Consider the following 26,311-nt stretch of genomic DNA (forward strand, 5'->3'; position numbering starts at 1 on the left):
TGCCTGCACTTTCCCGACCAGAGCTACAAGCAGTGGCGGATTCTGCGAGAGCTCCGTTTCAGGGCCGACAGACACGTCACAGCAGCCGCAGCTGTCCCGGCCCCTATGGCAAGGCAGCCCAAAGCACATCTGGGCCATTACCTTGAGCTACCACAGTAAAGCCATGAGAAATATTTAACGTTTGACCACATCTGGAGGAAAAAGGTGTTGGAATGACTGAGAACAAAGTTGAGTTTCTGGAAAATGCACTCTTTCTTCTGTCCAAAGCATCCCGACACCCCATCAAAAAGAGGGAGAAGCCACTCAGAACAATGATTTAATTACTTAGATAGCTCTATAAATAAAGGTTAGTTCAACATTTTCTCCCCAGACCTTTTCCTATCTCCTCCTTCTCTTGAAACAGCAGCCAGAGAACAAGGAAATTCTGTTTTAGAATAACTGCTTATTGAAAGAGCACATACTAGTAACCACAGACCAAAAACAAACAAGAAACTAATCACCTTCAAGTTATCTCTAAGTTTCCCTTTTACATAGTCCACTGATTTTTGGGTTGTTTTAAACTCAAGGGAGGGAAAAAACAACAAATGAAACCCAAATGCAATTCTCCATATTTGCACCAGGCATGATACATACACAAACCAATCCCAATTCAAACTTACATTTACATTAGACACCCCGGAAAGATAAAAGAGCATTTCAAACACCATAGTGATTCACTAGTCACACAGCTAGCCGCTTACTAGACACAAGTCTCACTCCCAAACAGAACTAACTCAGTTTTCCAAATTCCAATTCCAAACACAAAATGTGTTTCTAATATGCTGGGCACAAATGCAGGAAAAATGAGAAATCAGTGCTGGCTTATTCCAAGCCACATCCCCTGGCTCTGGACAACTCCACTGGGGAATTTCTGCTTTATTTTCTATTTGACGTCCTTCTTGTCCTCCGGCACTGTTTTCCCAAGGTTTTCAAGCAAGTGTTGTTTGGTCATTGCTCACAAAGTTCACAATCATTTCTTCCTGAGCGGAAACGCACCTTCCCATTCTGCAAAGATCTCTGGAGATACCCTCAACAGGAAGGGGCTATCCATTTTCTTCAGGTCTTCGGCACCCTCACAAGTAACAGATACCATACCAGGATCACGACCGCCTCTAGCAGATTCAAAGTCATGTGCTGCATTATTCATAGCACTCCTCTGCAATTCCTACTCCCATTACAGGACTGTTACAAAAAAAGGTTCCTTTTCCTCTGCTCGTCATTGTCTCTTCTACTGCAAGTAGAAGAGGTCTCAAGTTTTCAGGCAGATCTGTATGTGAGAAGCTTTATGTTTATTAACAGTAGCTACCTATATGGCTCCTTCAGTGACTTCAGCCTTGATAAGCTTTCAAGGACATCATTATCTTTGCAATCCATATCCTTCTGTTGCACTTGGCTGAAATGGGCTCAGGGTAATAAAAAATTATTGGGCTATCAGGAAATGACAAAAGAGACGTGAAGGAGGACATGGACGCATGTGGATCATCTGACCTTATTTAGTCTTGGTGTTATAACCAGCTCAAGGGAAGGGAGTAGTTGATTATTTTTGAAGGAACTGGCAAGTCCTCCTGAGCCTAGGTCTCCAGAACCTAAGAACTGAGAGACCACACGATGGAGGAGAAGGGGTAAGGACTGATGGACACACTTGAAGTACAGCAAGAAATCACACGGCAATTTACAAACCCGTGTCTAAAGAAAGGCTACTCAAATAGCAGCCTGGATCCAACTGCAGAAATATAGCAAGTACAAAACCCACCCCAAATAACTTGACATTCAACCAATATGTGAACCTATGGCAGGAAAGGATCAGTTCACTCCAGCTCCACTCTTCATTTGTTACCTAGTTAACATGAATCTGTATTTACACTACACAAAAGTGAATTGCCATGGTATTTAGAAAGAGGTGTCGGTGAACCACCATGCACTGGAGGAGCCTCCGACTCCATTAGCCATGGGAAGAAATTGTTCTTCCCTAAAATATTCTTCTCGCCTCTTAAAATTCAAACGTGAAGCAAGTGGTGAAGATGGTGGCAGAGAACTGCTGGCCACAATATAAGCTTGCCAAATGTTCCTGCCAGGCTGGTTTGCTTAAGTTCAAGAAAACTATTTTGGCAGTTTTATGTGTGAGCGTGTGAAGTTGCTTCTTATGCTATGCAGAAACTGATCCTGCCACCCCCTTCTTTTAAGGCTCTAAAAAAATAGTAACTTCCCGTCAGGACCAGTTGTACATTCCGCTGAAGATGTGACAGTTTGCAGGCATGGCTCTACAGCATTAACAGAAAAACATTTTGCTATCTTTAGGGTACCAAGTGCGAAACAGCACAATTTTTCAAAAACTATAATACATTTTATTATTTCTCAGCAGAGATGAACAGCGGGGTGGGGGGTGGGTGGGGGGAGAATCAGATTTGGCATATACTGTATAAAACCTTATACTGTATATAGATACCCCCTTGTATAAAAGTAATTCCGACACTCTTGACTTGGCTACAAGGACTTAAAACCCAACTAGAAGGTTACAACAGATCTTCTGTGACATGCAGATGAGTTCTATTTCTATAGATAGAGCAGCAAAGACATCAAATGCCTTCTATAATTATCAGCAAATAAAGTGCAGTTGTGGAATACAGATTTGAGTAATATAGCCAGGACAAGATGGCATGGCTCAGCTTCTTGGAAAAAAATTTGTCATATGTAATTGTAAGTAGATACCAACCTACTGTTTAGATATCACAGTAAAATATTAGAGCTGTGCCCCGCTATAATGACACAATGCTTAAAGAGAAGACATCATACATTTATGACAGGTTGAGTTTCTCTTACATAAGCCAGTACACAAGTCTTGCTAATGAAACTTTAGGGAAGAAACTTTCTGACTGGATCGCTATTGTTGAGCCAGGTACTCCACACCTCCAGCATTTCACACCTCCTTACAGCGAACTAGGCACTGCTAATTGCATGCAACAGATGCAAAGATAGCAAACACAAGCACCCCACATGATGCGGCCACTAGGACAAGCACATTTCCTTCTTTTAACTCTACAAACAGTTCTATTTTGAAATATTTATGTTATTTTGCAATCTGGAATGAGGGAAATGGGATGTAGCAGATCCAACAGCAGACATTTTGTGACAACCTGCAGCCAGAAGTAAACTGCACAGTATTTCAGCAGAAGCATCTTTGAACTCAGATTGTTGCCTTAGAAGCCCTCCAGGTAGCAATCAGGCAAAATAACTTTATGCTGCTTCACGCCCACACATCTCAATCCAACAACAGATGATGATTTATTCAGCTAATCAAAACTTGATTACTTGCATGCGACAAGAGCAACTCTCCAGACAGAAACTGTTGTGTGCAGATGCTGCATTATTGCAGAGCCACAGGTATTTTCCTGACTCTGATAATGAACCACCTTAAACTTCTCTGCTGTTGTTAATTTACACCGAGAGGTGCCACAGCCACATCAGATAGCACCGTAAATCCAGTCTCTTGATCCATGCGTGGCCAGGCACAGCATTTCAGTAAAGACTCTACACAAAGGAGTTAAAGGTAGCCATCTTTTCAACTTGTCTCTGCTCTTTGAAAAACAGGTTTTAACCTCAATTTACAAAGAAGAGAAGGATCGATTTTACAATGCCATGTAACACAAGCAGGATGGCACCAGGATACGATCCCTTTCACCCCAAGAACTGATATAAACCCTAACCCAGTTAATACTAAGAGTAACTTTGGGTTAGTTAATTGCTGTTTGGACCCTACAGTATTTTCAGTTCAGTTCCCAGTGGGAAAGCCGCTGCAACCCGTGCTACCAGTCATTCAGCTGCCTCAGCACTGAAGGCAAATGCATCATTTGTTGGCTCACAGAGCTCTTCAACAGGGCTGTCTGGCACAATGACGCAGAAGTTTCACTTCTCCTGGTTGCTTTTTCCTATCTAGAAAAAAGCTAGCACTTGAGTGCTATTGCCAGTGTAAAATCCACCCAACAGCCTACTATGCCAGAAGTTCTCCAATTCAAGACAAAGCAACTATTTATTTCAATGAGTTTTGATCCAAAACACAGCCAACTGCGGAGCACTCATTGCACCTACAAAAAGCCCTTGGGTCACTCTTACCTTTGCTCCCTGTTTAACCACTCAGGTGAAAGAGTTGCTAGTCATAAACTGCTAATGTAAACTCAGAGAAAGCAGAGCCTAAAAAGTACTTTATTTTAAAGGCAGCAATTTTATATTTTTTTTAAAGTAGTGAAATTAGCCCCATAGGAAATGTCAGAGGTTGCCTCTAACACGGTAAAATATCACCCACTTATGCAGGCAATATTTACACTATAGTTTACAGTACGAGAGAAAGGACAACACTAAAGTAAAAAAGCCAATGGAGTCTGCTGCCGTGAAGAGTAAACTGCTTGCTTTGAAAGGGGGAAAAAAAGAAAGCACTTCAGAGTTGGACTACTATAGGACAGTAGCCTTTGCTTCTTGCCAGACAGTAAGGCCTTAAAGTAATCTTTCATGATCTAGAAGTCTATGTTTCAGTCCTTCAAAATCATCATGAAGCAGTTGAGATGTCAGAAGAGAGCACAGATAAAAAAAAGCTTATTTTTTCTGACATTCGGTAAAGCGATTTCTCACTAAAAGAAGTATTTTAGAAGTTACCACTCATTAAACAACCTGAACAACAATCTCATACAAAAGGACAAATCCTAAATCAGCTCTTACACCATACAAATTAAGCACAACTTCAAAGTTGTTAAGTTACTCAGGATGCGCACAGGCAGGGCAGAACAGTGCCCTTAAGGGACTCAGTAGCAGGGGCGACCCTCCTCGGAGGGCATCAGTGTGCCTGATGGGCTACGATCCCTCACTCCATCCTGGGCTACTAGCTACCTGATCTTTTTATTTCAGTTGTGCCACCAATTCCATCCAACTGTTAAACCTGTCTGATTCCAAGCTCTCCAATCAAGCTATTTACTGACCCCCATCTAGAGGAGACCATCAAGAGGATTAAATAATTAGCACCACAAACCCTCTTGATCTCCCTGCATAAAAAGCTATCAAATGTAAGTAGCTATTGCACTTGCCCTTACTCATGTGTAAATTTCTGTAATTGAGCTTCAGATGAAATATTCACTATGGCCACTTCATTATAAATCTTATTATAACTACTAAGTATTTAGTTGCTTAATCATGAGTGAAAACGAGTTAATTCCAGTTTGATATTCTGAGTTTGAGAGCCATCTGAGTGAGTGACAAAACGATCAGCAGCTGGCTTACAGCTTCTTCCCAATTAATGCAGATGCTCATTTCATGCATTGTTTAATATTCAGCTTTGCTTAAGAATTCTGATGTTTGTCACCTACCTGCAACAAATATTCCAGGTCAGCAAGGAGATAACAGGAAGCAGCAAGAAAAACAGAAAAAGGCTTAAAAGCACTCAGGGATCATAAGTTGTGAACAGAAACCCAGAGGTCTCCCATGGGTACATGTACAACTACTAGAATACATACAACTAATTTTATAGAGGAATTCCTAGCTTTCTGCTGTATATTCTAGTTGTTTAGAAAAAGAAAAAAAGGTGTTAATTTCACTACCCTTTTACACAAATTATTACTGGATTATAAATAAGAAGACGACCACTAAAGATTGGTTTTGTACAGTTTTGTAAGATTGTTTTTCACACAACACCTGGCAGCCTGGAATCCTAGCACATGACGGTGCTTACTCCATTAACGTAAATACACAAAACCTACTTTGACTGCAGCTTTTCATTGCCATGATCCTTCTACGGTGCAAGATCTAGTAGAATGTTTCTCTCTTCCTTAGATCTGGCCCTGCTGTTAGATTTTTTCCTTCCATATATTACCCCCCCAACAAGTAGTTAATTAAAAAAAAAAATTACCTACTTACAGGTTTACTTACAGACTTGTGCTTTCTCCACAGACATTTAAAATGCACTAGATGGAGATATAGTGTAAGGTAGGGCACCACAAAGGTAGACTGTTAGTCCTGTTTATAGGGAGAGTTAAATTCCCACATCATACTCTCAAAAAAACCCACAAGCCCCACATTTCCACCATTTCACACAGATTTTTAGCAGGAGCACAGATTTTAAAAGTATTCAAGTTGCTGTAATTATACTAGTTATTTTAACATACTGCTTTTATATTTATCTCTATGACTTTATCTTGCTCCTTGTGCCTGTATTGTCTTCCTTCATGCTCATGGGGGATCAAAGAGCAGAGTAAATCAGTCGGTATTTGACAGCTAGCTTGGTTAGTTGTATCAACCATTCAGCTGTCTTTGGACACATCCATTTGCAGCAGAGGCTTGTCACCATCTCCAAAACTGCACACAGACAATGACCAAAGTTCACAGCCACCTAGTCCTCTGGTGAGTACCCTGAGCCATGTCACAGCCACTCCACACTTCCCAAAGTAGCGGATATAGATTTGATTAACTAAAGAGTACAAGCTCAGCTCTGATACTTGTGAATGGGGTTAGAATCGTAAGATAAAATCCTCAAATGTGTCAAAGTGTTTTTGATGCTGGAGTTCCCTTTTGGTTTTAAAACCCCCTTTGGTTTGGTTGGGGTTTTTTTGTTTTTTGGTTTTTTGGTTTTTTTTAAGTGACAGGTCGCTAAATCGCTTACTTCCAAGTATTCATTACTTGCTTATTTATCTTTTCCAACATGTGGTGAGCTTTGATACAACACACACTTCACAGCTATTTAGCTCACCCTACTATAAGCTGTTAACTAGCAAGAGAGAATCCAAACTTATCAGAAACCAGCACTGGAAACTTCTCAAAGCTAAAAGTGCACCTGGCTAGCAGCAACAGACTGCAGCAGATGAGATGATTTCACCTTTGCATATGATGGAGCAGTCCAAAAAATTGTTGCAGGTATGCAATGCTGGATCTTAATCCCAGGAATCTGAATGCGTCTCTTGAAAATACCACCCTGCACCTCATCTTCTATAGCATTAGCCTTAGTTAACACCAGGCTTTAACTGATGCTTTAAGAATCATTTTGGGGGGCCACTGATATATTAAACAATTCAAAGTCAGTAATCTTTACAGATGGGTAGGATTAGTCCTACCCGGGGTCTTGGCCCGCTACTGTATTTCTAGGACATCTCGGCTGGTCTAGACAATCCCTCCTGAATTGGGCAGCCATTTCTTACTAACAAAACTCTGCATCTCATTCTGCAGTGCACTGAGCTCTGTTTGTTGAGCCTAAAGCCTAGTATTTAAAAGGATAGCAGCCAGAGTAATTTTGTGCCCTTTGTTCCTGTACATGAAAGGCACTTATTAGGTTGACTCTGCCAAGTGGCTAAACCCAAGCAAAATAACTTCAGCTGTAACAATTGTACTATCATAATAAGCAGTCATTAAATAGCTTATAGAGATTGTAGAACTCATTGTCTCTGCAAGACCTTTTCTCTCTGTCTTTTAAAGTGGCTGCTAGATCTGGTTACTTAGCAGTATGGAAGTCACGAATTTGACTGCTCTCACAGCAAAGCGTAAGGTAGGCGAGGACAAACATCTAAATTGAGACCGTCACCAGAATAATTTGGGTTGATAGTAATGACCATTTACTCGTAAATTTTGCCTGTACCTCCATTTTAATTTGGGGACTTCCAAAGGGAAAAGCATGGGTACATAATAACGCCTTAGTATAATTCCAGCTTGTGACCTTCCTGTAGAGCAGACTCGAAGCACGCTCCTGATCAAGGGCAAACTCCCTGAGTTTTGTGTTTTGTTTTGTTTTTTTAAAGCAGTGAACAGCAACAAATGTGAAAGCTGCCTTCTGAAATCTAGCCCGCATCAAAGCGGCCAGGACAAGGCAGTCTGACAGTCCCTATCTGAGGCTTCCAGGCATATGACATGGGTTTGAAGCTGGTGGGTCCCCGCTCCATCCTCCTCCTTCCTACGGCGGGCTGCACCGGGCAGCGCAGGAATTCTTGCACTCCAGAGCTTCTCCAATGACAGGGCAACTTCCCCAGCTACGACTTTGGTTTCAGTGGGCTTTTTTTCTTTTTTAAATAATTTCCACCCCTCTGATGCTGTGAAGCTTTTAATACATACAATTCTTCAAAAAGTACCTCTTCTGCAGAAACTGGATGTAATTAAGTCAGTCAAAAGGCACCTGAAGTACCAGTCTGAAGATGAAAACCTAACCTGCCTTTGTTCTGTGAGAGTTTCAGTTTCCCAACTGAAAGGTTTTAGAGCACAGGAAAAGATTCTTCACATAATCTAGGAAACCCAGGCTGCTAATTACAGAGTGTGGGTTTCATTTAGAATTCTTGTGAGAGAGTCTTTGTATCTCATCCATGACTGTGCGTAATTGTTTGTTACAAACACTTTCCCGCAGACTCTCCAAATCCTGGACGTGTCAAACAGTAAAACCTGTTACAAGTGAACACCAGAGGGAGCAGTAAACGATCGTCTGGCAGGTAATTTTTAAATGGGAGACCCAACAATAAGGTGCACAAAAGCTTGGGGAAACTTAAAAATGGTTATCATGGGCTGTATTTTCAAACTACAGTATATTGCTAATCCAGTGTAGTTCCCCACCAGTGCAGGGTCAACGAAGAGTAAGAGCGAGTGTGCAGATACAAACACTTGGAACGATGCAAGGTTAGTTGTGCCACATCTCCCACTCGCTCAGTCCACCTCCTGATGACAACAGAAGATTTATAAAGTCTGAGACTATAGACCATTTTTACAAAATGCTGTGCACTTTTAGACAGATTACAGAGAACTGAAAATATACCCAACATATAAAAGACAGACACAGAATGGAATGTGAAAAAATAGGGCATTTTTATTATATATAAACACACAGTTCAAACTCTACAGGGTAAACCCAAGGACATGGTTAAGAGACACATAAAAGAAGATGAAATCAAGGATTAATATGCCAACATACCAGCAACGAACAAGCAAGTACAGCGCTATCTCAAATATTATTCTACTAACCTGCCAAAGACATTTAAAAATGCTTGCAAAAAAACCCAATAGAAGCATAGTTACAACCATAAAAAACACAATGAGAAAGCACTACCATCACACATTAATAAAAGCCCTCCAAAACACTTTAAGGAATTGAACATAAAAAGAAAACTTAAGTTTTCCCAGGCCTTCATCTTTGCACTACAGCCTGCAGACTACCAGATCTAGGAGATCTTAGGGTATTTTTCACCAGGACCCTAGCTTCAGCATGGGCTCCAAGGGCTTCAATTCCCTGACAGAGAAACAGAAAGGCTCTTACCAGATCTGCTAGACACCTGGATTAAATTTGTTTCCCAGATTGCCCAAATACGAGTCACAACATTTAGGGCTATAAGTTAGCCTACTGGTGTGGAACTCCAGAAAAGCTTGGCTCACCACACCATGCTGAGTGCAACCCAGAACTGCAAACATCATAAACCCTTCAGTTCTGTCTCCAAGGTGTTCCCTGCAAGCCTATGTGTCTCAGGCAAGAGATAAAGCTGACCTTTAGTGGAAACCCACTTGGCAGGTGTCTTCAATACCTGCCTGGGGAATGCTAGTTAAAATTGACCATTTTCATGCAGCACTTCACTTAATGAAGACATTCTCCCCCATGGAGAAGTCTCACTCATAAAGACTATGTCTGAAGTACAATCAGAGCAAGGTCTGATGATGATGGATTGCTGGTGATGAAGTGATCTTTTTACTACTGCAGTTCCAGATGTTCCTACAGAGGCTAGTTCTTGCTAGCCAGTGCAGAAGTGCATTGGCAGCACGCTCTTACAAGCATGGATGATGCCCTGTTGCTCAGACATCTCTATACTCCAATTGCACAGCCTTTAGCATTGACTCAAAAACATGCTTTACCTTTGTGTTGAATGAGCAACAGTGGCAACTAGAAACAGAAACATGAGGCAGAAGTTCCTAACATGAGAACACACCACCCCTAGACTATCCTTGCATAGGATTTTTCTTCTAGCCCACAGCCCACACTCTTTAGCCCTTGTATTAACACAGCTAGTCACTGTATTCACTGTGTGCCACTATTTGCTCGTAGCTGAACACACAAACTTGGCATGTAAGAAATGGCTCTCAGAAGAGCCATGAAGGAAAATCTAGACTTCTGGGTATTTAGTATGTCTCTAATTCTGGCTGCTGTCATGCCAGGCACTTAGCACGGATGATCTGCCATGCTCTGAATCTGCACCATCTGCTGCTCGTTAGCTGACAAAGGCAGCAACATGCCATCTCTCCACTAGCTGTTGCTCATTAGCTGACAAAAGCTGTTTTCAGCATTCATATTGTTCTTTCTGTAATAATCTAATACCAAGATGTACAAAGAGAAAGAGAAGAGGAAACAAAGATGACAGAGTAAATTATGAGCTTAACTAAGAACATTAGTGTACTCTTAATCTCAAGGAGAGAATCCTTCCAACAGCAGGATGCAGGTCTTGGCCCCAAAGGAGTACGTCAGCACGTAGGCAGGTATAAAGGTCAGCACTAAGGAGAATCCATTTACCTCAAAATGTTTTGAAACATGCAAGCACACATTTCTAGGCTCCGTCCATTCAGGTTCTCTATTTTTGTGCCATTTTGCATCTTCTATATCTGATAACAGACAGAAAACAGAGTGGATGACAGCATGCATCTCCCACCTTGACTAGTGCAAGTACTCACCCCAGGTATATATGTGCCTGGTATGCAACCAGAGCAGGATTTAGGAGCTACGCAGTCAACACCTATAAGCTTCACCTGTTGGTAAAGAGTCTGCATTTGTCAAGAGGAGCCTCAGCTTCCATTATCAATCATTTACACAGCTAAAAAACAGTAGTTAAAAGCCCACTAACTTTAAAAGAAACCTACATGACAGATGCTGGAATACACAGGCTGATGAGCAATCCAACAGACAAGAACCAGCAGAGCCGGGGGAACGAGCTACAAAAGGGTTCACCATTTTGGGAGATACACTGATGATAGCAGATTACTCAGACTCAAATTACTCAAACTACTGGAAATACTCACAAAACATTTACACTGCTATGGTCAATTAATTCTTTTTCAAGCTCAATTAGTGGCTTAGAGGAAGAGCCAAAGAGATACTCAGCTTCAAGGAGAAGCAGTTCTTCTTTATGACAATGAGAAGTCACCGTCCCAGCTTATTCCCTCCCTCTTATGCCTTTTCTCAACCCTCCTCTCCACATAAAACCAGGTAAAATTCTTCTGTCATCACACCGCCACGACAGAAGGCAAGAGTACAAGAATTGTTCTGCGTACTAAACAGCATACAGACAGCTGGCACGGGAAGTGTTAAAGGGATCATGGGTCAGGGCACAGAGGAAGCAAGGAAGAGGACAGATGGTATGTATGGATTTGGCAAGTGTGGGAGACGAAGGGAAAGCCCACAAGCAAAGTGACATAGTTAACAGAGATGGTCCTGCAGAGCAGGAGACAGAAAAAGGACAAAAGGAAGAGAGGGAAGAGATAAGACATGCATGGACAAGGTGCAGGTAATTCTGCTTTGCATCTTATTTCCTCCTCACGCCCAGACTGGCACTTTTTACTCGCTGGCCACAGAAAATGAGAACAGGACTGAGTTGTAAGTGTTTGTGTTTGAAGGGGGACAGACAGGATGAGATACTACAGCAACGGAATTGGTAAAATATTGCTGGACATCCATGTTCAACCATCAGGCAATCCAAAAGAAAGAGACAGACTTTGCACATAACCACACACACACATGAAACTTCCTCAGTGGGCACGCCAAAACACAGCATATTGGTATTCACAGAAAAACCAGTCCACAGTACCAAGTGAATCCTGTAACCAAACTCGTAGTCACACACAAACACTTTAAAGCAAGGTTTAAGCCTTTCAAAGCGAACTAGTTAGTCGATGAGGAATCATAGACAAAGCAGCTTAAAGCACGGCTCAGTAGTAACACACTGGGAACTCAGCCATCTCATGCTGCTAATGCAACTCCTATGGCTTTGTCTTCACTATCAACAGCTCAGCTAATGCAAAGCAACATCACAGCAGAAAACAAAGGACTCCAATTTTGCTGCAAGGTAAGTTTTAGTAAGTAGACCCCTATTCTGACAGGAGGAAGGTAACAAAGCTTAGCCTAAAACAATTAAAAAAAATTTAAAAGTTTTATATCTATACATACACACACGTTCCAACCCTTGCGATGCTAGCATGACACTTTCAAGCATGGCTGTCCTCCCTGGAGTTGCCTGACACAAGTAACGCAACACAAATTGGTACAACGACACAACCAGATGAGACGCGCACGCTTACACGTTTTGAATGTCAGCTGTTCTTAGTTTTCATCTGCTGTTTCTGCAGACAAGAACAACAACTCCTGGGCTCCTAGATTCCCCTCTCCTACAAACTAAGGCCAGAGGACCTGAATGTTAATCACACTGCACATCTTTAAAAATTGTTTGGTACAGCTCCTATCTCATCACTGGAGACTGATCATGTACCAGGAAAAAAATTTTCCCAGTGGGTATATTCAAACCCTGGAACAGGTGCCCAGTGGGGCTGTGGACTCTCCATCCTTGGAAATGTGCAAAACTTAACCAGACGAGGCCCTGAGCAACCCTGGTCCAAGTTAGTCCTGCTCTGAGCAGGCAGCTGGACCAAACGACCTCCAGAAGCCTTTCCAGCCTAAAGTGAACTAGGAGCCTATCTCTACAGATTGACACAAGCTGGAGGGGGGAGAAGAGACAAATGATTTTTCTTCTTCCTTTGCCCTTCACAGATTAAAACGCCAGGGCTGCCTTACAATGCCTGAACTCTGAGCTAAGAACTCCTCTAACACCAGATTTGGGCTGTATAAGCCTATCTAAATTTTTATTAGTTTCTGATGTAGAAGACTGGTCAGTAACACTAACAATGCACTTTAAGAATGGGACCACTTCCAAAATTCATCAAGAGAGTAAACCAAACTTTTTTAGCTACACGCACTTTATGTATATACTCACATACGCAAGTGACTGAAATTGTCCCTCTGAAGCTATCATCGAGGCTCAGTGCTCAGCAGGATTCAAAAGGGGATGTTTCTTGGGTTAGAAGGAATCACCCATCCTTCAGACAGTAAGCCAACTTCCTCAGTTCAGACATAAGCCAACAGCTACCAACACAAAACCCTCCCAGTCTCCTTACTAGTGCTGCAATTCTTTCCCCCAGTGACTCCTCTCACATCCCATGTCTCTGCCATGGTGCACAAACTGTAGCTACACAAGCATATTCAGCAACGCCCCCCACCCCCACAGTGGCTGGTTCATTAGACATGCTTCTCATGGCAGCATACACAGAGTTAAAAGCTGCCTACTAAAATGGAGAGGATGGAGGTGCCGAACAGACAGCTTGAAGCTCTCTGGATGAGTTACAGAACATTTTTTTCACGAATATTAATTTTTTGTTTGGAGATTCAAATGAACACTATCTCCATTCTGTTTTGGCTTATCTGACCTGCTAACAGCAGGCCAGCACAGGATATGAATCGCTTGCTCTCCCCGTTGTCTCTTTTCCATGCTAATTTTACATTTATGAAGGTGCTTAGATAGCAGATAGATATATAGGAAGAGGAAAGAACGGTCTAATTTTCTGTTAATTTGGGCAGGATCAGAAGGATGCTCATCCAGAAAACTGTTAACCAATCAAGTGGGCTGGAAGTATTTGAATAAAAAAACCCAACAAAGGACAATTCTGCAGAAACTTAAATTCATAGTTGCAGCATAGCCTAGATCAGTGAGGTTTGAGTCTGTCATGACAAGAACTTTTATGAATTGTCATTTTGCAGCTATTTATATTTTATTGTCAGTTACTATGTTCACTGCTGTCTGCAATTCACTAGGTCCAACCGATTTTGGTAAGGAAATTTTTGAAGAGAGAGTCACAAAGCATATTTTCCTGCTACTGAATCATGGGTAAATACCCAGCCCAGCTTTCATTAAGAAAATCTTGATTAAGATTTTCTAATTGTACCAGGTGAAACAAAATTCATGCAAGGCAAAGGATGACAACATTCTTAGAGAGAGAAAACACTCCTGGGTTTGTATCCTATAAATACAGAGAAGTGCCAGCATCCAGCTTGTTTTAAGAAGTAGAAACAGCACACCAAAAGTCATGCTAGCAGCATATTCAGAAGCCAGGTAATGAGGAACCTGAAAGTCACACAGCTGTTGTCATCAGGAACATCTCACTGAAAGGTACAGGTTGAACTGTGGATATTTTTTATTCTTGCCAAAACTCCCACTAATATAAATTCTGCTAGGGTGTAAACAGACATGCATGACAAGGATCAATGCTTACAATATGTCCATACTTTCCCAAGATGTTAAAATCTAAGTAAGAAAAAAAAAAATTAACCTGTCTTCAATGTTGCAACACGAGCCTGATGCTTTATAAAGACTGCAAAGCATCAGATATTTTATCCAGATACTTTTAATGCCTTAGAAAGGGATAAAAGCTCACTGACTTACCCGAACTGTGTATGGAGATTTCCACAACACAGTTATTAAAGCTCCCTTATTTTAAAAGGGATCTATAACCAGGGTTAAAGAAGAGGCAACAAGTTAAAAAAAGCAAGTGCATTTAACAAAAGTTGGTATTTCTAGTCCATTAATTTTGAAGAAGCTATTCTTTCTTCCTTCTGCTCCATAAGCGAAGCTAATGATGTTTTAGAAGTGTCCTGGGAAAGGTAAGCTTCTTATTATTCTGTTTAAGTTTAATGAAAACCTTCATAAAGTATATATGTAAAGGAGCAACATTGGTTAGACAAAAAGCAGCAACTTCTCAGAAATTTCTCAGTCACTCTAGAATCACATGAAATTTGAGATTTTTTTCACTCCCAGCTGGATTTCAAATCATAGTGTTATGCTGCAGCATAATCTTGCTGTCTGGGTAAAATGTGTAGGCTACAAAGGTTCATGCTAACTAATGGCCGAATAACATTAACTAAAGCTTAATTAATGCCAAGAAAAAGATGAAATCAAAGAGGAAAAACAGATCAGACATTTTTTTAGCTCTGTAGAACTGGAAGTTCTGTATGAAGGATTAAAACATGTAAACATTATTAACCAATTCATTTGGTCTATTTTCCAGAAAGTTTGTATGAAATTTCAAAGGGTTAGGAATTACATTTTGACAGAGGAGAACTAAGTTAACAGGATACAGTTAACAATTTTGAAATGAAAGGAACTAGTCTTGATGGTAGTAAAGGTCAACTTATAGCACTTGGCCAGTGTGCTGAAGCAGTATACACAGGATCCCTAAAAATCACAGAGCATCACTCTTCCACTGGAATAATTCTAAGTCCAGTCTGTCTCAATTTATCCATCTGTGAATAGGGGTTTAGGTACCTTCTACCCAGTGCCGTACTGGACAATTTGAAGAACATTAAAGACCCGAAGTAATAAGAAAGGCTCTCCTTTTTTTTTCTAACAATAGCTAAATTAAGAAACTGGCAGTAGCTTTGTTACTTACCTCATACATACTATAGAACACACTGGTAACACTACCTAGCCAAGCCTTGTAATATTAAGCATGTTAAGGTCATAGCAATGGTCACTTACGGCATTCCTTCTCATCACTGTCATCAAAGCAGTCCGGCAGCCCATCACACTGCCAGGCCCCTGGGATACAGCGCCCATTACTACACATGAAGTTTCCAGGAATGTTGCATTCGTTTGTGAAGTTATTCCCAGGCAACAGTTGGCTCTCTGCAACAAACAAAAATGAGGGAAGTTTACAGGGGATTTTAAAAAAAACAACAGCAAAAGCAGTCGCTGAGCAAGCTGTTTATCAGTGGTTGAATGAAGATGAGGCAAATGGATATTGACCCTGGTTATTCTGTCATTACCCCATCAGCATCCTGAGTATGGTACTTGGTAGCACTTTCTTTTTCCTAAATTATCGTTTTACCTGTTCTACATTCATACTCCCCATCTTACAGATTGTTTTTTCTTTCTAGGAGCATACATGCAGCCTTCTATGGATCCTCAGGTCAAAGCAAATTTTGTTAAAAAAAAAAAAATCTCTCCACAGGGTCTGTCTAAACACAAGCAAAACAGACGAGGCTACAAGAACTCAGCTCCATACTCCCATGCTTTTGTCAGATCAGTACTTAGCTCGCAAAATAATTTTTTGTTGTTGTTGCTACCTAAGGGCTAGGAACTAGGTTACACATTGACTAATTCATACTAGGTTTTCAAGTTTTAAACACAGTGCTGCTGATCAGTGTGAGAATTGAGCTTCTTGGTGTTAATATAGTCTCCTGGCACACATCTGTCCACAGGCTAGTAAGGCAGTTGGCGCACTAAGAGTCTGCCAAGTGGAGGGGGTTTAGTGGCAGGATACCAGAGATCAAGAGAACTGTGCAGGAGGGAAATCTAGAGATTTGCCTGCAAGGTTAAACACAGCTCTAGTCAGCCATTTTAATCTACCACGTTTCCCACTTTGTGCATTGTTTTTAGAATGCAGATATCACAGAAACAAAAACTTTAGTGAAGGAAGATAATGATACCCAATGGTTTTAATAAGCACCAAAATGGCACGTCATGTTGTCAAGCCGGGGGGAAGCTGCAAGACAAGGCAGAGGGTGAGAGAAAGACCATCCTTCCCCTCGTCTTCCTCTGACACATTCCAGGCTAGTCCTAGGCAACATGCACTTGACCAGGCAAAAAAAGAGAAGTACAAACCTTCCCACATAAGGGTGGAGGTGTCACAAAAATATGCCCCTCCTTGCCTGCCCGCATATCTTCACGGTTCAAAACCGGGAAGAACAAATAAAGCCAACGTGCAGCTTAACCATTTACCTGTCGTTTACCCATTTTGAGGATAATTGCCTGATTTTTGGCACCCTAGGGGAGTATCAGAGCTACAGCCGGTTCCCTCCATTGCCCACCCCACACCAGTTTGCTCCCTGCCCCTGCTGGAGTCCAGCCAAGCTCTCGTGGCGAGGAGAAGCTCTATACACACGGCGTGGCGAGTGTCCCTCTCTTCAGCGCTACAGAGGCCACAGAGCAGATCACAGCTCCCCGGATCAGCACTTTCAGGGAAGACCCTTTCCTAGCTTGTTCCTGCAGTCCCAGGGAAGAACCTGCTCCATACAGGCATCTTTGGAGAACTCGGCTGCCAAAACGAGCCTCTAAGCATGAGGCTTTCCAGAAACTCCTGAAGCAGCCAAATGCAGATCGTTCCCTTCCTCCCCCACAATGTAGCAAAATGCTCCATCCCTGACACTGGCAAAACTGCTATGTTTTACATTACTGTTTCAAAAGACATGATAGGAATGCTTCAGGGAGGTATTTTTTTTTTATGCCTATGTCTGCCCCAGACAACATATTCCTCTCAAATGTAATTTTTCTTGCAAATAGCTGAGTCTCCTGGGGTTGTTTTGAGAATCTGCCAGCAGAGAACAGATACCTTAATGGAAATTTGCCCTGTTAAAGGACAAGATAGTTCAGAAAAAGGTGGAAATAAGGTCTTCTGAGGCAGATGGGGCAATCTCAGCCGCTGGCCACACACCCAAAGCCACCTGTAAGGTGCTACAGCAGGAGAACCGAAGAAAGTGAGAGCCAGCAAAAAAGCAAGGCCAGGCTCTGCAGCTGCCAGTTTGACATCTTTTTGCTTTTAGCAGTTTCATTCAAACTTCAGTTTCATTCCCTGCATCACTGTGCTTCCGATCGAGATAGAACGGGTTTGCTCTCTACGCTGCAATGGCAAAAGGCTGCAGCCTAGAACACGCTGGAAGCAGCTCAGCTCCAGCTCGCTCGGGCCCCACCTTCCCTGCTGCCAACAGCTCCCGGGGAAACGCTGTACTCAACTCTGCTTCATGCCCGAGTCCCTAAATCTGAACCAGCAATGGGAACGTTTTGTCCTCGGCTAGTCCTGCCATGAAACACTGAACAGATACAGCGCTGTCGCTAACCACCCCTGGGCTAGTGCAGCCTTACAGCATCACTTGTTAACTAAGTTCTGCAGTTCTATGTTCAACCAGCAAGGGTGGGTTTTTTTTTTTTTGTTTGTTTGGCTTGGTTTTTTCCTTAAACCAGTGACTGAACACATTCAGATCTGTCTTCGTATCGTTGACCTGTACCTAGTAAGTAATCACCAAATCAAAATCACCACTCTCCAACAGCTACAGAGGGTGAAACTATCAGCATTACACAACCTTCTATTATTACACACTGGGAGTTGTTTGCTAACACCTCTGCCGGCCACTGGAGAAAACCTACCACAGTATTACAAGACTACGGCATGCTGTCACCAGATCAAGATATGAAACAGATGAGATACCTGGGTATTCTCTGCAGCGTAAAGGCACAGCCAATACGCCATGTTCTCAAGTTTGTTATAAAGCATCCAAGAGCTTCAACAGCAGAACTTAACACCCTTCTCCACGCTTACCCCATGAAATAGCTTTCAGGTCAGTATGGGACCATGGGAAGACTTTCTTGGTAGTTGTCATACCTTTTATTAGAGAGAATTTACAAGGTCTCAAATATTAGAAAACTGAAATGTCCTGGCTAAGAATAAATCTCTGATGTAAACCAGAGCTATTTCAAGCTTGACAAGAGAACTAGGAATTACAGAGGCTTTTGCTCTCTCAGAGCCTAAGCACCTAGGCAGTACAAATTTAGGTAGCAACATCAAAAAGGTGTCATTCTTATGGCATCTCTCTCTGTTGCTCTGCGCTACCTTCTTGTCTAACCTCATTTTTACATCTTGCATCCAACCTACTCCACTTCCACATGGAAGCTGCACCTATTCAATATGAAAAATCCTGCTGTCAACACTTAAGTGAGACCTCTCCTAGACTTGGGCAAGTAGCTCGCTAAGAATGACAGATACCTGCCCTAAGTACAGAACTGTCTTCTCCCTCCTAAGCACCACAGTGTTCCTGAGGAAACATGATAACTGGATACCTTTAACACCTCCTGTGCAGAATAACCGCAGTTCAGCTCCTGTCAGATCTAATGCTGTTATCTTGCCTGAAAAGCTTTACCCATGATCTCCACGCTTCTTTAATGAAAACACTTAGACCAAGCCAAACCATTCAAGAAATTTTTAGAGTTACAAAAAGCAAAAGCCAGAAACCAAGAAACTACCCCTCAAAAAAAGCTCTCAAGTCCCTGTGACTTTTAACAACTCCTTTAAATAAAAGCTATGCTTCTACCCTACTGAATTGAAGCAGCATTCCAGGAACAGATACCAAATTTTATTTTTTACCCAGTAAATTGTTTGTTTATAGGATTACCTTTGGCATACAATATATTATCCTCAATCTTCTTCTAAAGCAAGGATGTATTACTACCCTTTTCACCAAACAGGAAACAAAAGATATAGGCAGATCAAGTTACTTGCCAACAGCCCTACGCAAGCTCTGCTGCAGAATGGGAACACGGAACTCTGACTCAATCCAATTTCAAAGCAACAGCTATTTCACTTAAAACACGGCCTTCATCAGCTGCTAAAGAGAGCTGCAGGTTACAGACAGAAATTTGAGAGCCATAGTCAACGCATCCAGGAACTTGTTACGTGCATTACTCCATCTCCAAAAAATCCATTGGTGGATAAAGAACTGTCAAAACAATTGCACATGTGGAACTGTTTTAAATCGTATTGCTCCTTTTCCTTCCTTCACTTTGCAAGTCTCCTCTATCGGATGTAAAAACCCTCAAAGAAATCCTCAGTGCAGTCATCGCCTCCCAACCCTGAGGAATGCAATGTTCCTGCCCACTTAGCGCACAGCCCACTGCATGACTCAGGGGGGCTCTGTGCATGCACACGAGGAGGAGCAGTGTTACAGACACACACAATTCACGACATGGAAAGGACCAAACTAGATCATCTTGTCCATTTTTTCTAATAAGGTCCATACAGATGTCAGGTTTTGTGCAGCCAACTTGCTATACCGCGTGTTGGCAGGGGCAGAAATTCCTTCAAGCTGGCTTTCCAATAGTTGACATATTTACCCTGCAGCCTCTTTGACTAATTTTGAATTCAACCCAAATATGAGCTATACGGATCTTAAGTAAAGGAGGAAGGGAAGAAGGGGAAAGAAGCAGTCCATTTTCACTGCAACACATTGCTCACTTTAAGAAGTATACCATCTGGGCTGAATAAAAAAAGGGACTCGTGTTTCACTTAGAAGGGGACTGAGTAAGGAAAGTCAATCTGTTTTAGCAGCCACTTCCAAAAATGTTAGCATCTAAATATTTAATACTCACTGAAAAAGAATCAGGGAAAAATAAATAAAAGGATAAGTCATACTGAGCACTTCACACTGTATTAAGAAACCAAGTCAAGGATATCTTTCACAAAAAACCTTTACCTGAAAGCATTCCAAAGAACCGTGCACCTTACAGAACAGATCACTAGTGATAACACTGCTGTCTCTGTATCAGAAAATGTAATCGGTAGCAGTAGGCAGTCACCCTGCCCAAGGAGGTTTTGGGGAAGAAACACATGACACTTAACGTGTTCAACACCCTCATGAACAATGCCAAGAACTTCAGCCTCTTTGCAAAGAGATCTATCACCAAGGATGAAGCATGAACTCTTCGCTGCCAAACCTTTCACATGTTTTGTGGGAAACCTGGGATGTTCACTGGATACTTTCAACGGATCACTGCTTAAAGTTTTTCAAACGTGAAGAGAATTATTTTGATCCAGGCTGGTATGTAGCTCTGAGACCAAAGGAGTACTCATGATACTTTCCTATCACACAATGCGCACAGTATGCTCCATACTTGAATAAATTCATTCTTTCTTTCTGCTTATCCCCTTGCCATGTGTAAATTCACACCAGGTTTGATTTCAGCACAACAGAAATCTGTTCTCACTCTACCAAAATCTGCAGTGTGTTGTGAAAACAAAAGGAGAGGGACTAGAACAATTCAGTAGCTGGAATTTGCAGCCAGATTGCATCAAAAAGACATACCTTCAATACCTGCCAATATTTGCTCACCAGCAAAACATATCACAACTAAAGAAAAGCGAGTAATAATGGCAGACTTGAACAAACACTTTTTGATCTCCCTCCGTCATCTTAGAAGATGGCAAATAAGCAGTGCTAAGTGACTGGTAGGATATTAGAAGATTTGATTCCTCAGAGACTGCAAAACTATTTACAAATGCTTACATCCAGGTCCAGTTGCTTCTGTAAATCAGCCGATAAGGACAGATGTATCTTAACATACTTCTTTATGTTGACATGAAGCATCTGACTCACTCCACGTCTACTTTACAGACATCTACTAATGCAGATGATGCACCTAGAAGAATTCAAAACTGAGCATGAAGAAACTCCAAACGTTATGCTTTGCTTATAAACTTCAGTTTAACATGGGCATGCATAAATTTCACTGGCAATAAAAGTATGCTGTCAGCTAGATACCAGTGGAATTAGGGTAGACTTGGCTTAACACTCACTGTACTGAAACGGAAGGCAGAGTCAGTTTGTGCTTCTGAGAGAACATCAAAGTCAGGACTCCTGCAGCCACCCAAGGAGTCTGCGGCAACAAACTTAAGTCAACCTCTTTACTACATTTTACCCATTGTTAAAATGAAAACTGGGCACTAGTTCTTACGAGGAAGGTCCCATACCGAATGCAAGTATTAGGGCATAAAAAGATTGCCCATTAACAGCACCAAACAGGTAAGGAAAGTAGACTAATGAGGGCTAAGTTTACTTTCCGTCTCTTAAATAAACACCTTTGTTATCACCCTGTTGTGGTTTCAGCCCAGCTGGTAACAAAGGACCACGCAGTCGCTCGCTCACTCCTCCCACCCTGCTCCGGTGGGATGGGGAGGAGAATCAGAAAGGAGAAAAGAAAAAAAACCAAAAACGGAACCTCAAGGGTTGAGATAAGGACAATTTACTGGGGCAACACAAGAAGAGAAGCTACAACAACAACGGTAGTAATAAAAGAATATACAAAACGAGTGATGCACAGTGCAACTGCTCACTACCTGGAACCCAATGCTCTGCCACTTCCCCACCGAAAGCTGAGAGCCTCCCCCCAGCCCACTCCCCAGTTATATACTGAGCATGATGGCACATGGTATAGAATAGCACCTTAGCTAGTTCAAGTCAGCTGGCGTGGCTGTGCCCCCTCCCAGGTTCCTGTGAAAATTAACTCTACCCCTACTGAACCCAGGACATTATCCACCCCTTATTCTATACCATCTACATCATGCCCAGATCCTACATTTTCCCATTAATCACCACCACTTTCCTTGTCTTCTATACATATATATATGGACACCCCCCCACACAAATAGCATTCCCTTAGTCTATGGGCCATCCCTCTAATGTGTCCATCAATTTTATTTAGTCCATGACTTTGGGGCTCCATCTGTTGTAACCGTCCTTCAGAACAGGAGAGACAGTGGGAGGAGGGTGGTGCAATATTGCCGCCAGTGCACTGTCATGGTAGCAATTGGCATCTGTTGTTCTTCAACCCTCAGCAACCCCACAACCAAAGGGTCCTCAGAGAGACCAGGCAGGGTAGACAGCTGTTCAATCTCCTCCGTCTCCAATGCAGCTACACCAAAGGCCCACCGGTACCCCTTTGGGTCATTGAAATACCCCCTCCTGAGATAATCTATACCAAGGATGCACGGGGCCTCTGGGCCAGTCGCAATGGGGTGTTTATGCCACTCATTCCCGGTTAGACTCATTTCAGCTTCCAATACAGTTAGCTCTTGGGATCCCCCTGTCACACCAGAGATACAGATGGGTTCTGCCCCTTTATAACTTGATGGCATTAGGGTACATTGTGCACCAGTGTCCACTAGAGCCTTATATTCCTGTGGGTCTGATGTGCCAGGCCATCGAATCCACACTGTCCAGTAGACCCGGTTGTCCCTTTCCTGGTTAGAGTATCCGTTACTCACTTTTCGCAAACGTAAATCAGAAGTCCCTTCAAGAGGATCAGAAATGAGATCAGCCCTTCTACTCCATCTGGGGGACTGCTCGTGGGAAACTGGAGTGGCTTTTTTCCAAGAGGAATCCTCTTTTCTGATCACTTTTTCTTGCAACTCCCGTACCTGTGCATCTAGGACTGAGGTAGGTTTTCCATCCCACTTCCTCATGTCCTCTCCATGGTCATGCAGGTAAAACCACAGGTTGTGTACTTTCTCTCTCCTCTCTCTTGGACAGAGGAACACTTACTCCTAATAGCTGCGATGCGGGCCTGTACAGGTGGGGAGGAGGACATCTCCACTTTGAATTGCTGGAACTCCGGGGACAATTCCTCTACAGCCGAGACACAGGCCCATAGGGAGGAAGAGAGACTTCCCTCGTATTGCCGGAGTTGGACAGCCAGTTTGTCCACAGCCTTCTTTCCAGGACATTACTGCCAATGAGTTGGCACAGGTTGGTGGTGCACTTCGTAGAAACTTCTGCCACATGGGTTGCGTGCATTGGACTTCATCTGGATCTGTGGGTGACTGCTCATTTTCTGGATCATTATAAATCACCTCCAGCACGGCCAATTCCCTCAGGTACTGGATACCTCTCTCCATGGTGGTCCACTTGCCTTGGCGACATGTAACATCATCCTTGAAGGGGTATCCTTCCTTCACACCTGACAGAAGTCGCCTCCAGAGGCTGAGGACTTGTGGTTTTCTCCCAATCGCCTTGTCAATGCCCCCTTCCCTAGACAGGGATCCCAACTGCTTGGCCTCCTTACCCTCTAATTCCAAACTACCGGCCCCATTATCCCAGTATCGGAGCAGCCAGGTAACAATGTGCTCACCTGGGTGGCGGCTAAAATCTTTTTGCATGTCATGCAACTCACTCAGGGATAGAGATCGGGTGATTATTTCAGGTTCTGCCTCTTCCTTCTGTTCTTGTGATGACCCTGGTTCACTTTCATCTCTCACTAAGTGAACCGATTTCTTTGTGCGTTTCTTCTTCCATACAGAGGCGACTGATACTGGCACAGGTTGGTTCTCTGGTTTAGCTGCAGTGCCTGTCACTGGGGTTGGGGTGGCCATGGTGCCTGTCGCTCTGTTTTCCCTCTCTTCCCCCTGAGGGTGCTTCCTAATATCAAGCAGTGTTTGGTAGATACTGGCCAGGGACCAGCACAGTGCAGTAAGTTGTGCATCCCTGGAATAGCCACAGCATCTTCCTTTCAAATATTCTATCACTTCATGAGGGTTCTGTAGTTGTTTGGGAGTGAAGTTCCAAGCCACTGGAGGTGAGAAGTTCTCTAGATACCTGCCCATATCCTCCCACATGCCGTGCCATCCATGAATATCCAGCTAATGAGAGCTAAGTTTACTTTCCATCTCTTAAAGACCTCTGTTATCACCCAAAAAGTTGTTTGCAGTTGCATGTTTATAAGCATATCTCATAAATCCCCATAAATGCTAGTCTTTAGCTTGATTTGCTTTCCTATGCACTACTGCAGAGGTGCCATGCCAGAACAGAAGAAAAGCATCCCAGTGCACATTCAGGCTGGCTTTGGGAAGCAAAGAATAAGACAAGCTCTCTTGTGCTCTGCTGTAAAGCCTCTGACAACACCTAAGCCATCTGTCACTAGTAAAGGACACCTGCCAGTGATTATCTGACAACTTAAATCTCCTTGAACAGTTTTAATCCCTATTCTCCCCCTATCCTCATTTAAACTGCCTGATGATTACATTGCCTATGCAACATTAGAAGTTATGAGGGTTATTTGTAAAGGCATATTGACAGCCCCACTGCAATACAAGTGCTCAAAAATGTTTCTTCACCAAAGCAGCAGGTAAATTAGTGATTATTCAAGGAACTGCTCAGGTTCTCACTGTTCAGGTTCAACTTCCTCTCCTTCAGTTTTCCAGCTGTGATCCATGAGATGAAAATGCTAGATAGTGAATATATTGCAAGATTTAAAATGGATCAGGCCTAGTCAAAAAAGCAGAAACTCCTCTGGTTACTTCCAATTAAACACCAGCTATTACTGAGGCACATCAAAGGCAATGGAAAAACCCTTTTTAGAGCACTAAAAAGGATAGCTTCTTTCTATTTAGACAGAAAAACTACAGTGGCGGGGAACACAAACTACTATCTGGTGCCCATCCTTCATCCATTAATTCCTCACAGCAAAAGCTGTCTTTATGGAACTGGAGAGCAATTAACACATCATGATCTCCACCATAAATGACACAATATGCATAGAATAGACTATCTTTTTCTAAATATCCTATAGTGGTAGTTTAAGCAATTGGCACATTCCCTATAGTAGGTGGCTGCATTTCAGCACTTTGCCATGCAAGCACCTGAATTAATGAGGGAATGATTTAGAAGATTATATTTAACAACCATTTGCTTTTTTTCTTGCAACACCATCTGCAGGAAGTGAGCCAAGGTGAACAGGCTTACTTTAATCCTACAGTCTTTGTGGCGGGATTCTATATTTGGGGGACTGGGCATTTCACTAGAGCCCCCACATTTGCTTGTCTCCAGTGCAGCTGCTTGAGTACACACCAAAAATACATACATCTGCTAGGTCTGCGGGCTCTCAGCACAGTTAGCGTGGTGGAAGAGAAACAGGCTAAGGGCCATTAACAAGACAGAGTGAACACAGCTCCAAACTAGTACAAGTTTAAACAGAAAAAGGAGGAGGCGAGAGGCAGAAGACATACTTATTTAGATTACTGAACTGGGTGCACCTTGAAAGAGAAGCATTCCCCAGCAAGAAGGTCAAATGGAGATTACACGCTGTTCTTATCCAAACTAAAGTTACGCAGATTGCTTACTTACAGAAGCGGCAGAGGTAAATATATCTTTCTCTTAATATCTTTGAAGGATGTATTGCTATAACACCACCCTGAGGAAAAACATTATTTTTGTCTTCAGAAAAAGACTAAAGAATTTACACACAATAGTGCACAAGACCTACAACAGATCTTGGGACAGAATTTAGATTCCATGAACCCAGTCTCTGCTTTAGCAATAGACTTGTAACTACTTGCCAACAGGGGTCAAACAGGAGTGTTTCTATCAAACAGCTGTACCCAAGAGAAATTAAATGGGAGGTAAGGGTGAAGGAGGAAATAACAAGCTTGTGTGTCCCACCACTACTCCAGTCTCCTGATGACCAGGCCAAGCTGACATTCTGCCTGGAAAACACAGAGATCATGCCTGAAGTGTGACAGCAGCGAGACTGAGTCCAATTCATTCACTTATGAATTTAAGCATTTAACTCAAAGAGGTGCATATGCTTCTCCAGACAGGAACAGAGGAATGATGGAGTTGAGCCCTTCTTATCCCCTGGTGAATAATGTT

General features: G+C 42.4%; 1 protein-coding gene across 4 annotated transcripts in view; it reads right to left on the reverse strand.

The window, feature by feature from the left end:
• The window catches only part of LDLRAD3 (low density lipoprotein receptor class A domain containing 3), a 120,878-nt gene that overhangs the window by 63,655 nt on the left and 30,912 nt on the right, over window positions 1-26,311 (reverse strand). For all 4 annotated transcript variants that reach the window (XM_049825980.1, XM_049825979.1, XM_049825978.1 and 1 more), the window contains exon 2: window positions 15,603-15,749. In XM_049825980.1, the coding sequence (XP_049681937.1) occupies window positions 15,603-15,749 (147 nt within the window). The remainder of the gene's footprint in view (window positions 1-15,602; window positions 15,750-26,311) is intronic.

This window comes from Accipiter gentilis, chromosome 22 (genome assembly GCF_929443795.1).
Source record: "Accipiter gentilis chromosome 22, bAccGen1.1, whole genome shotgun sequence".
Classification (NCBI taxonomy): Eukaryota; Metazoa; Chordata; class Aves; order Accipitriformes; family Accipitridae; genus Astur; species Astur gentilis.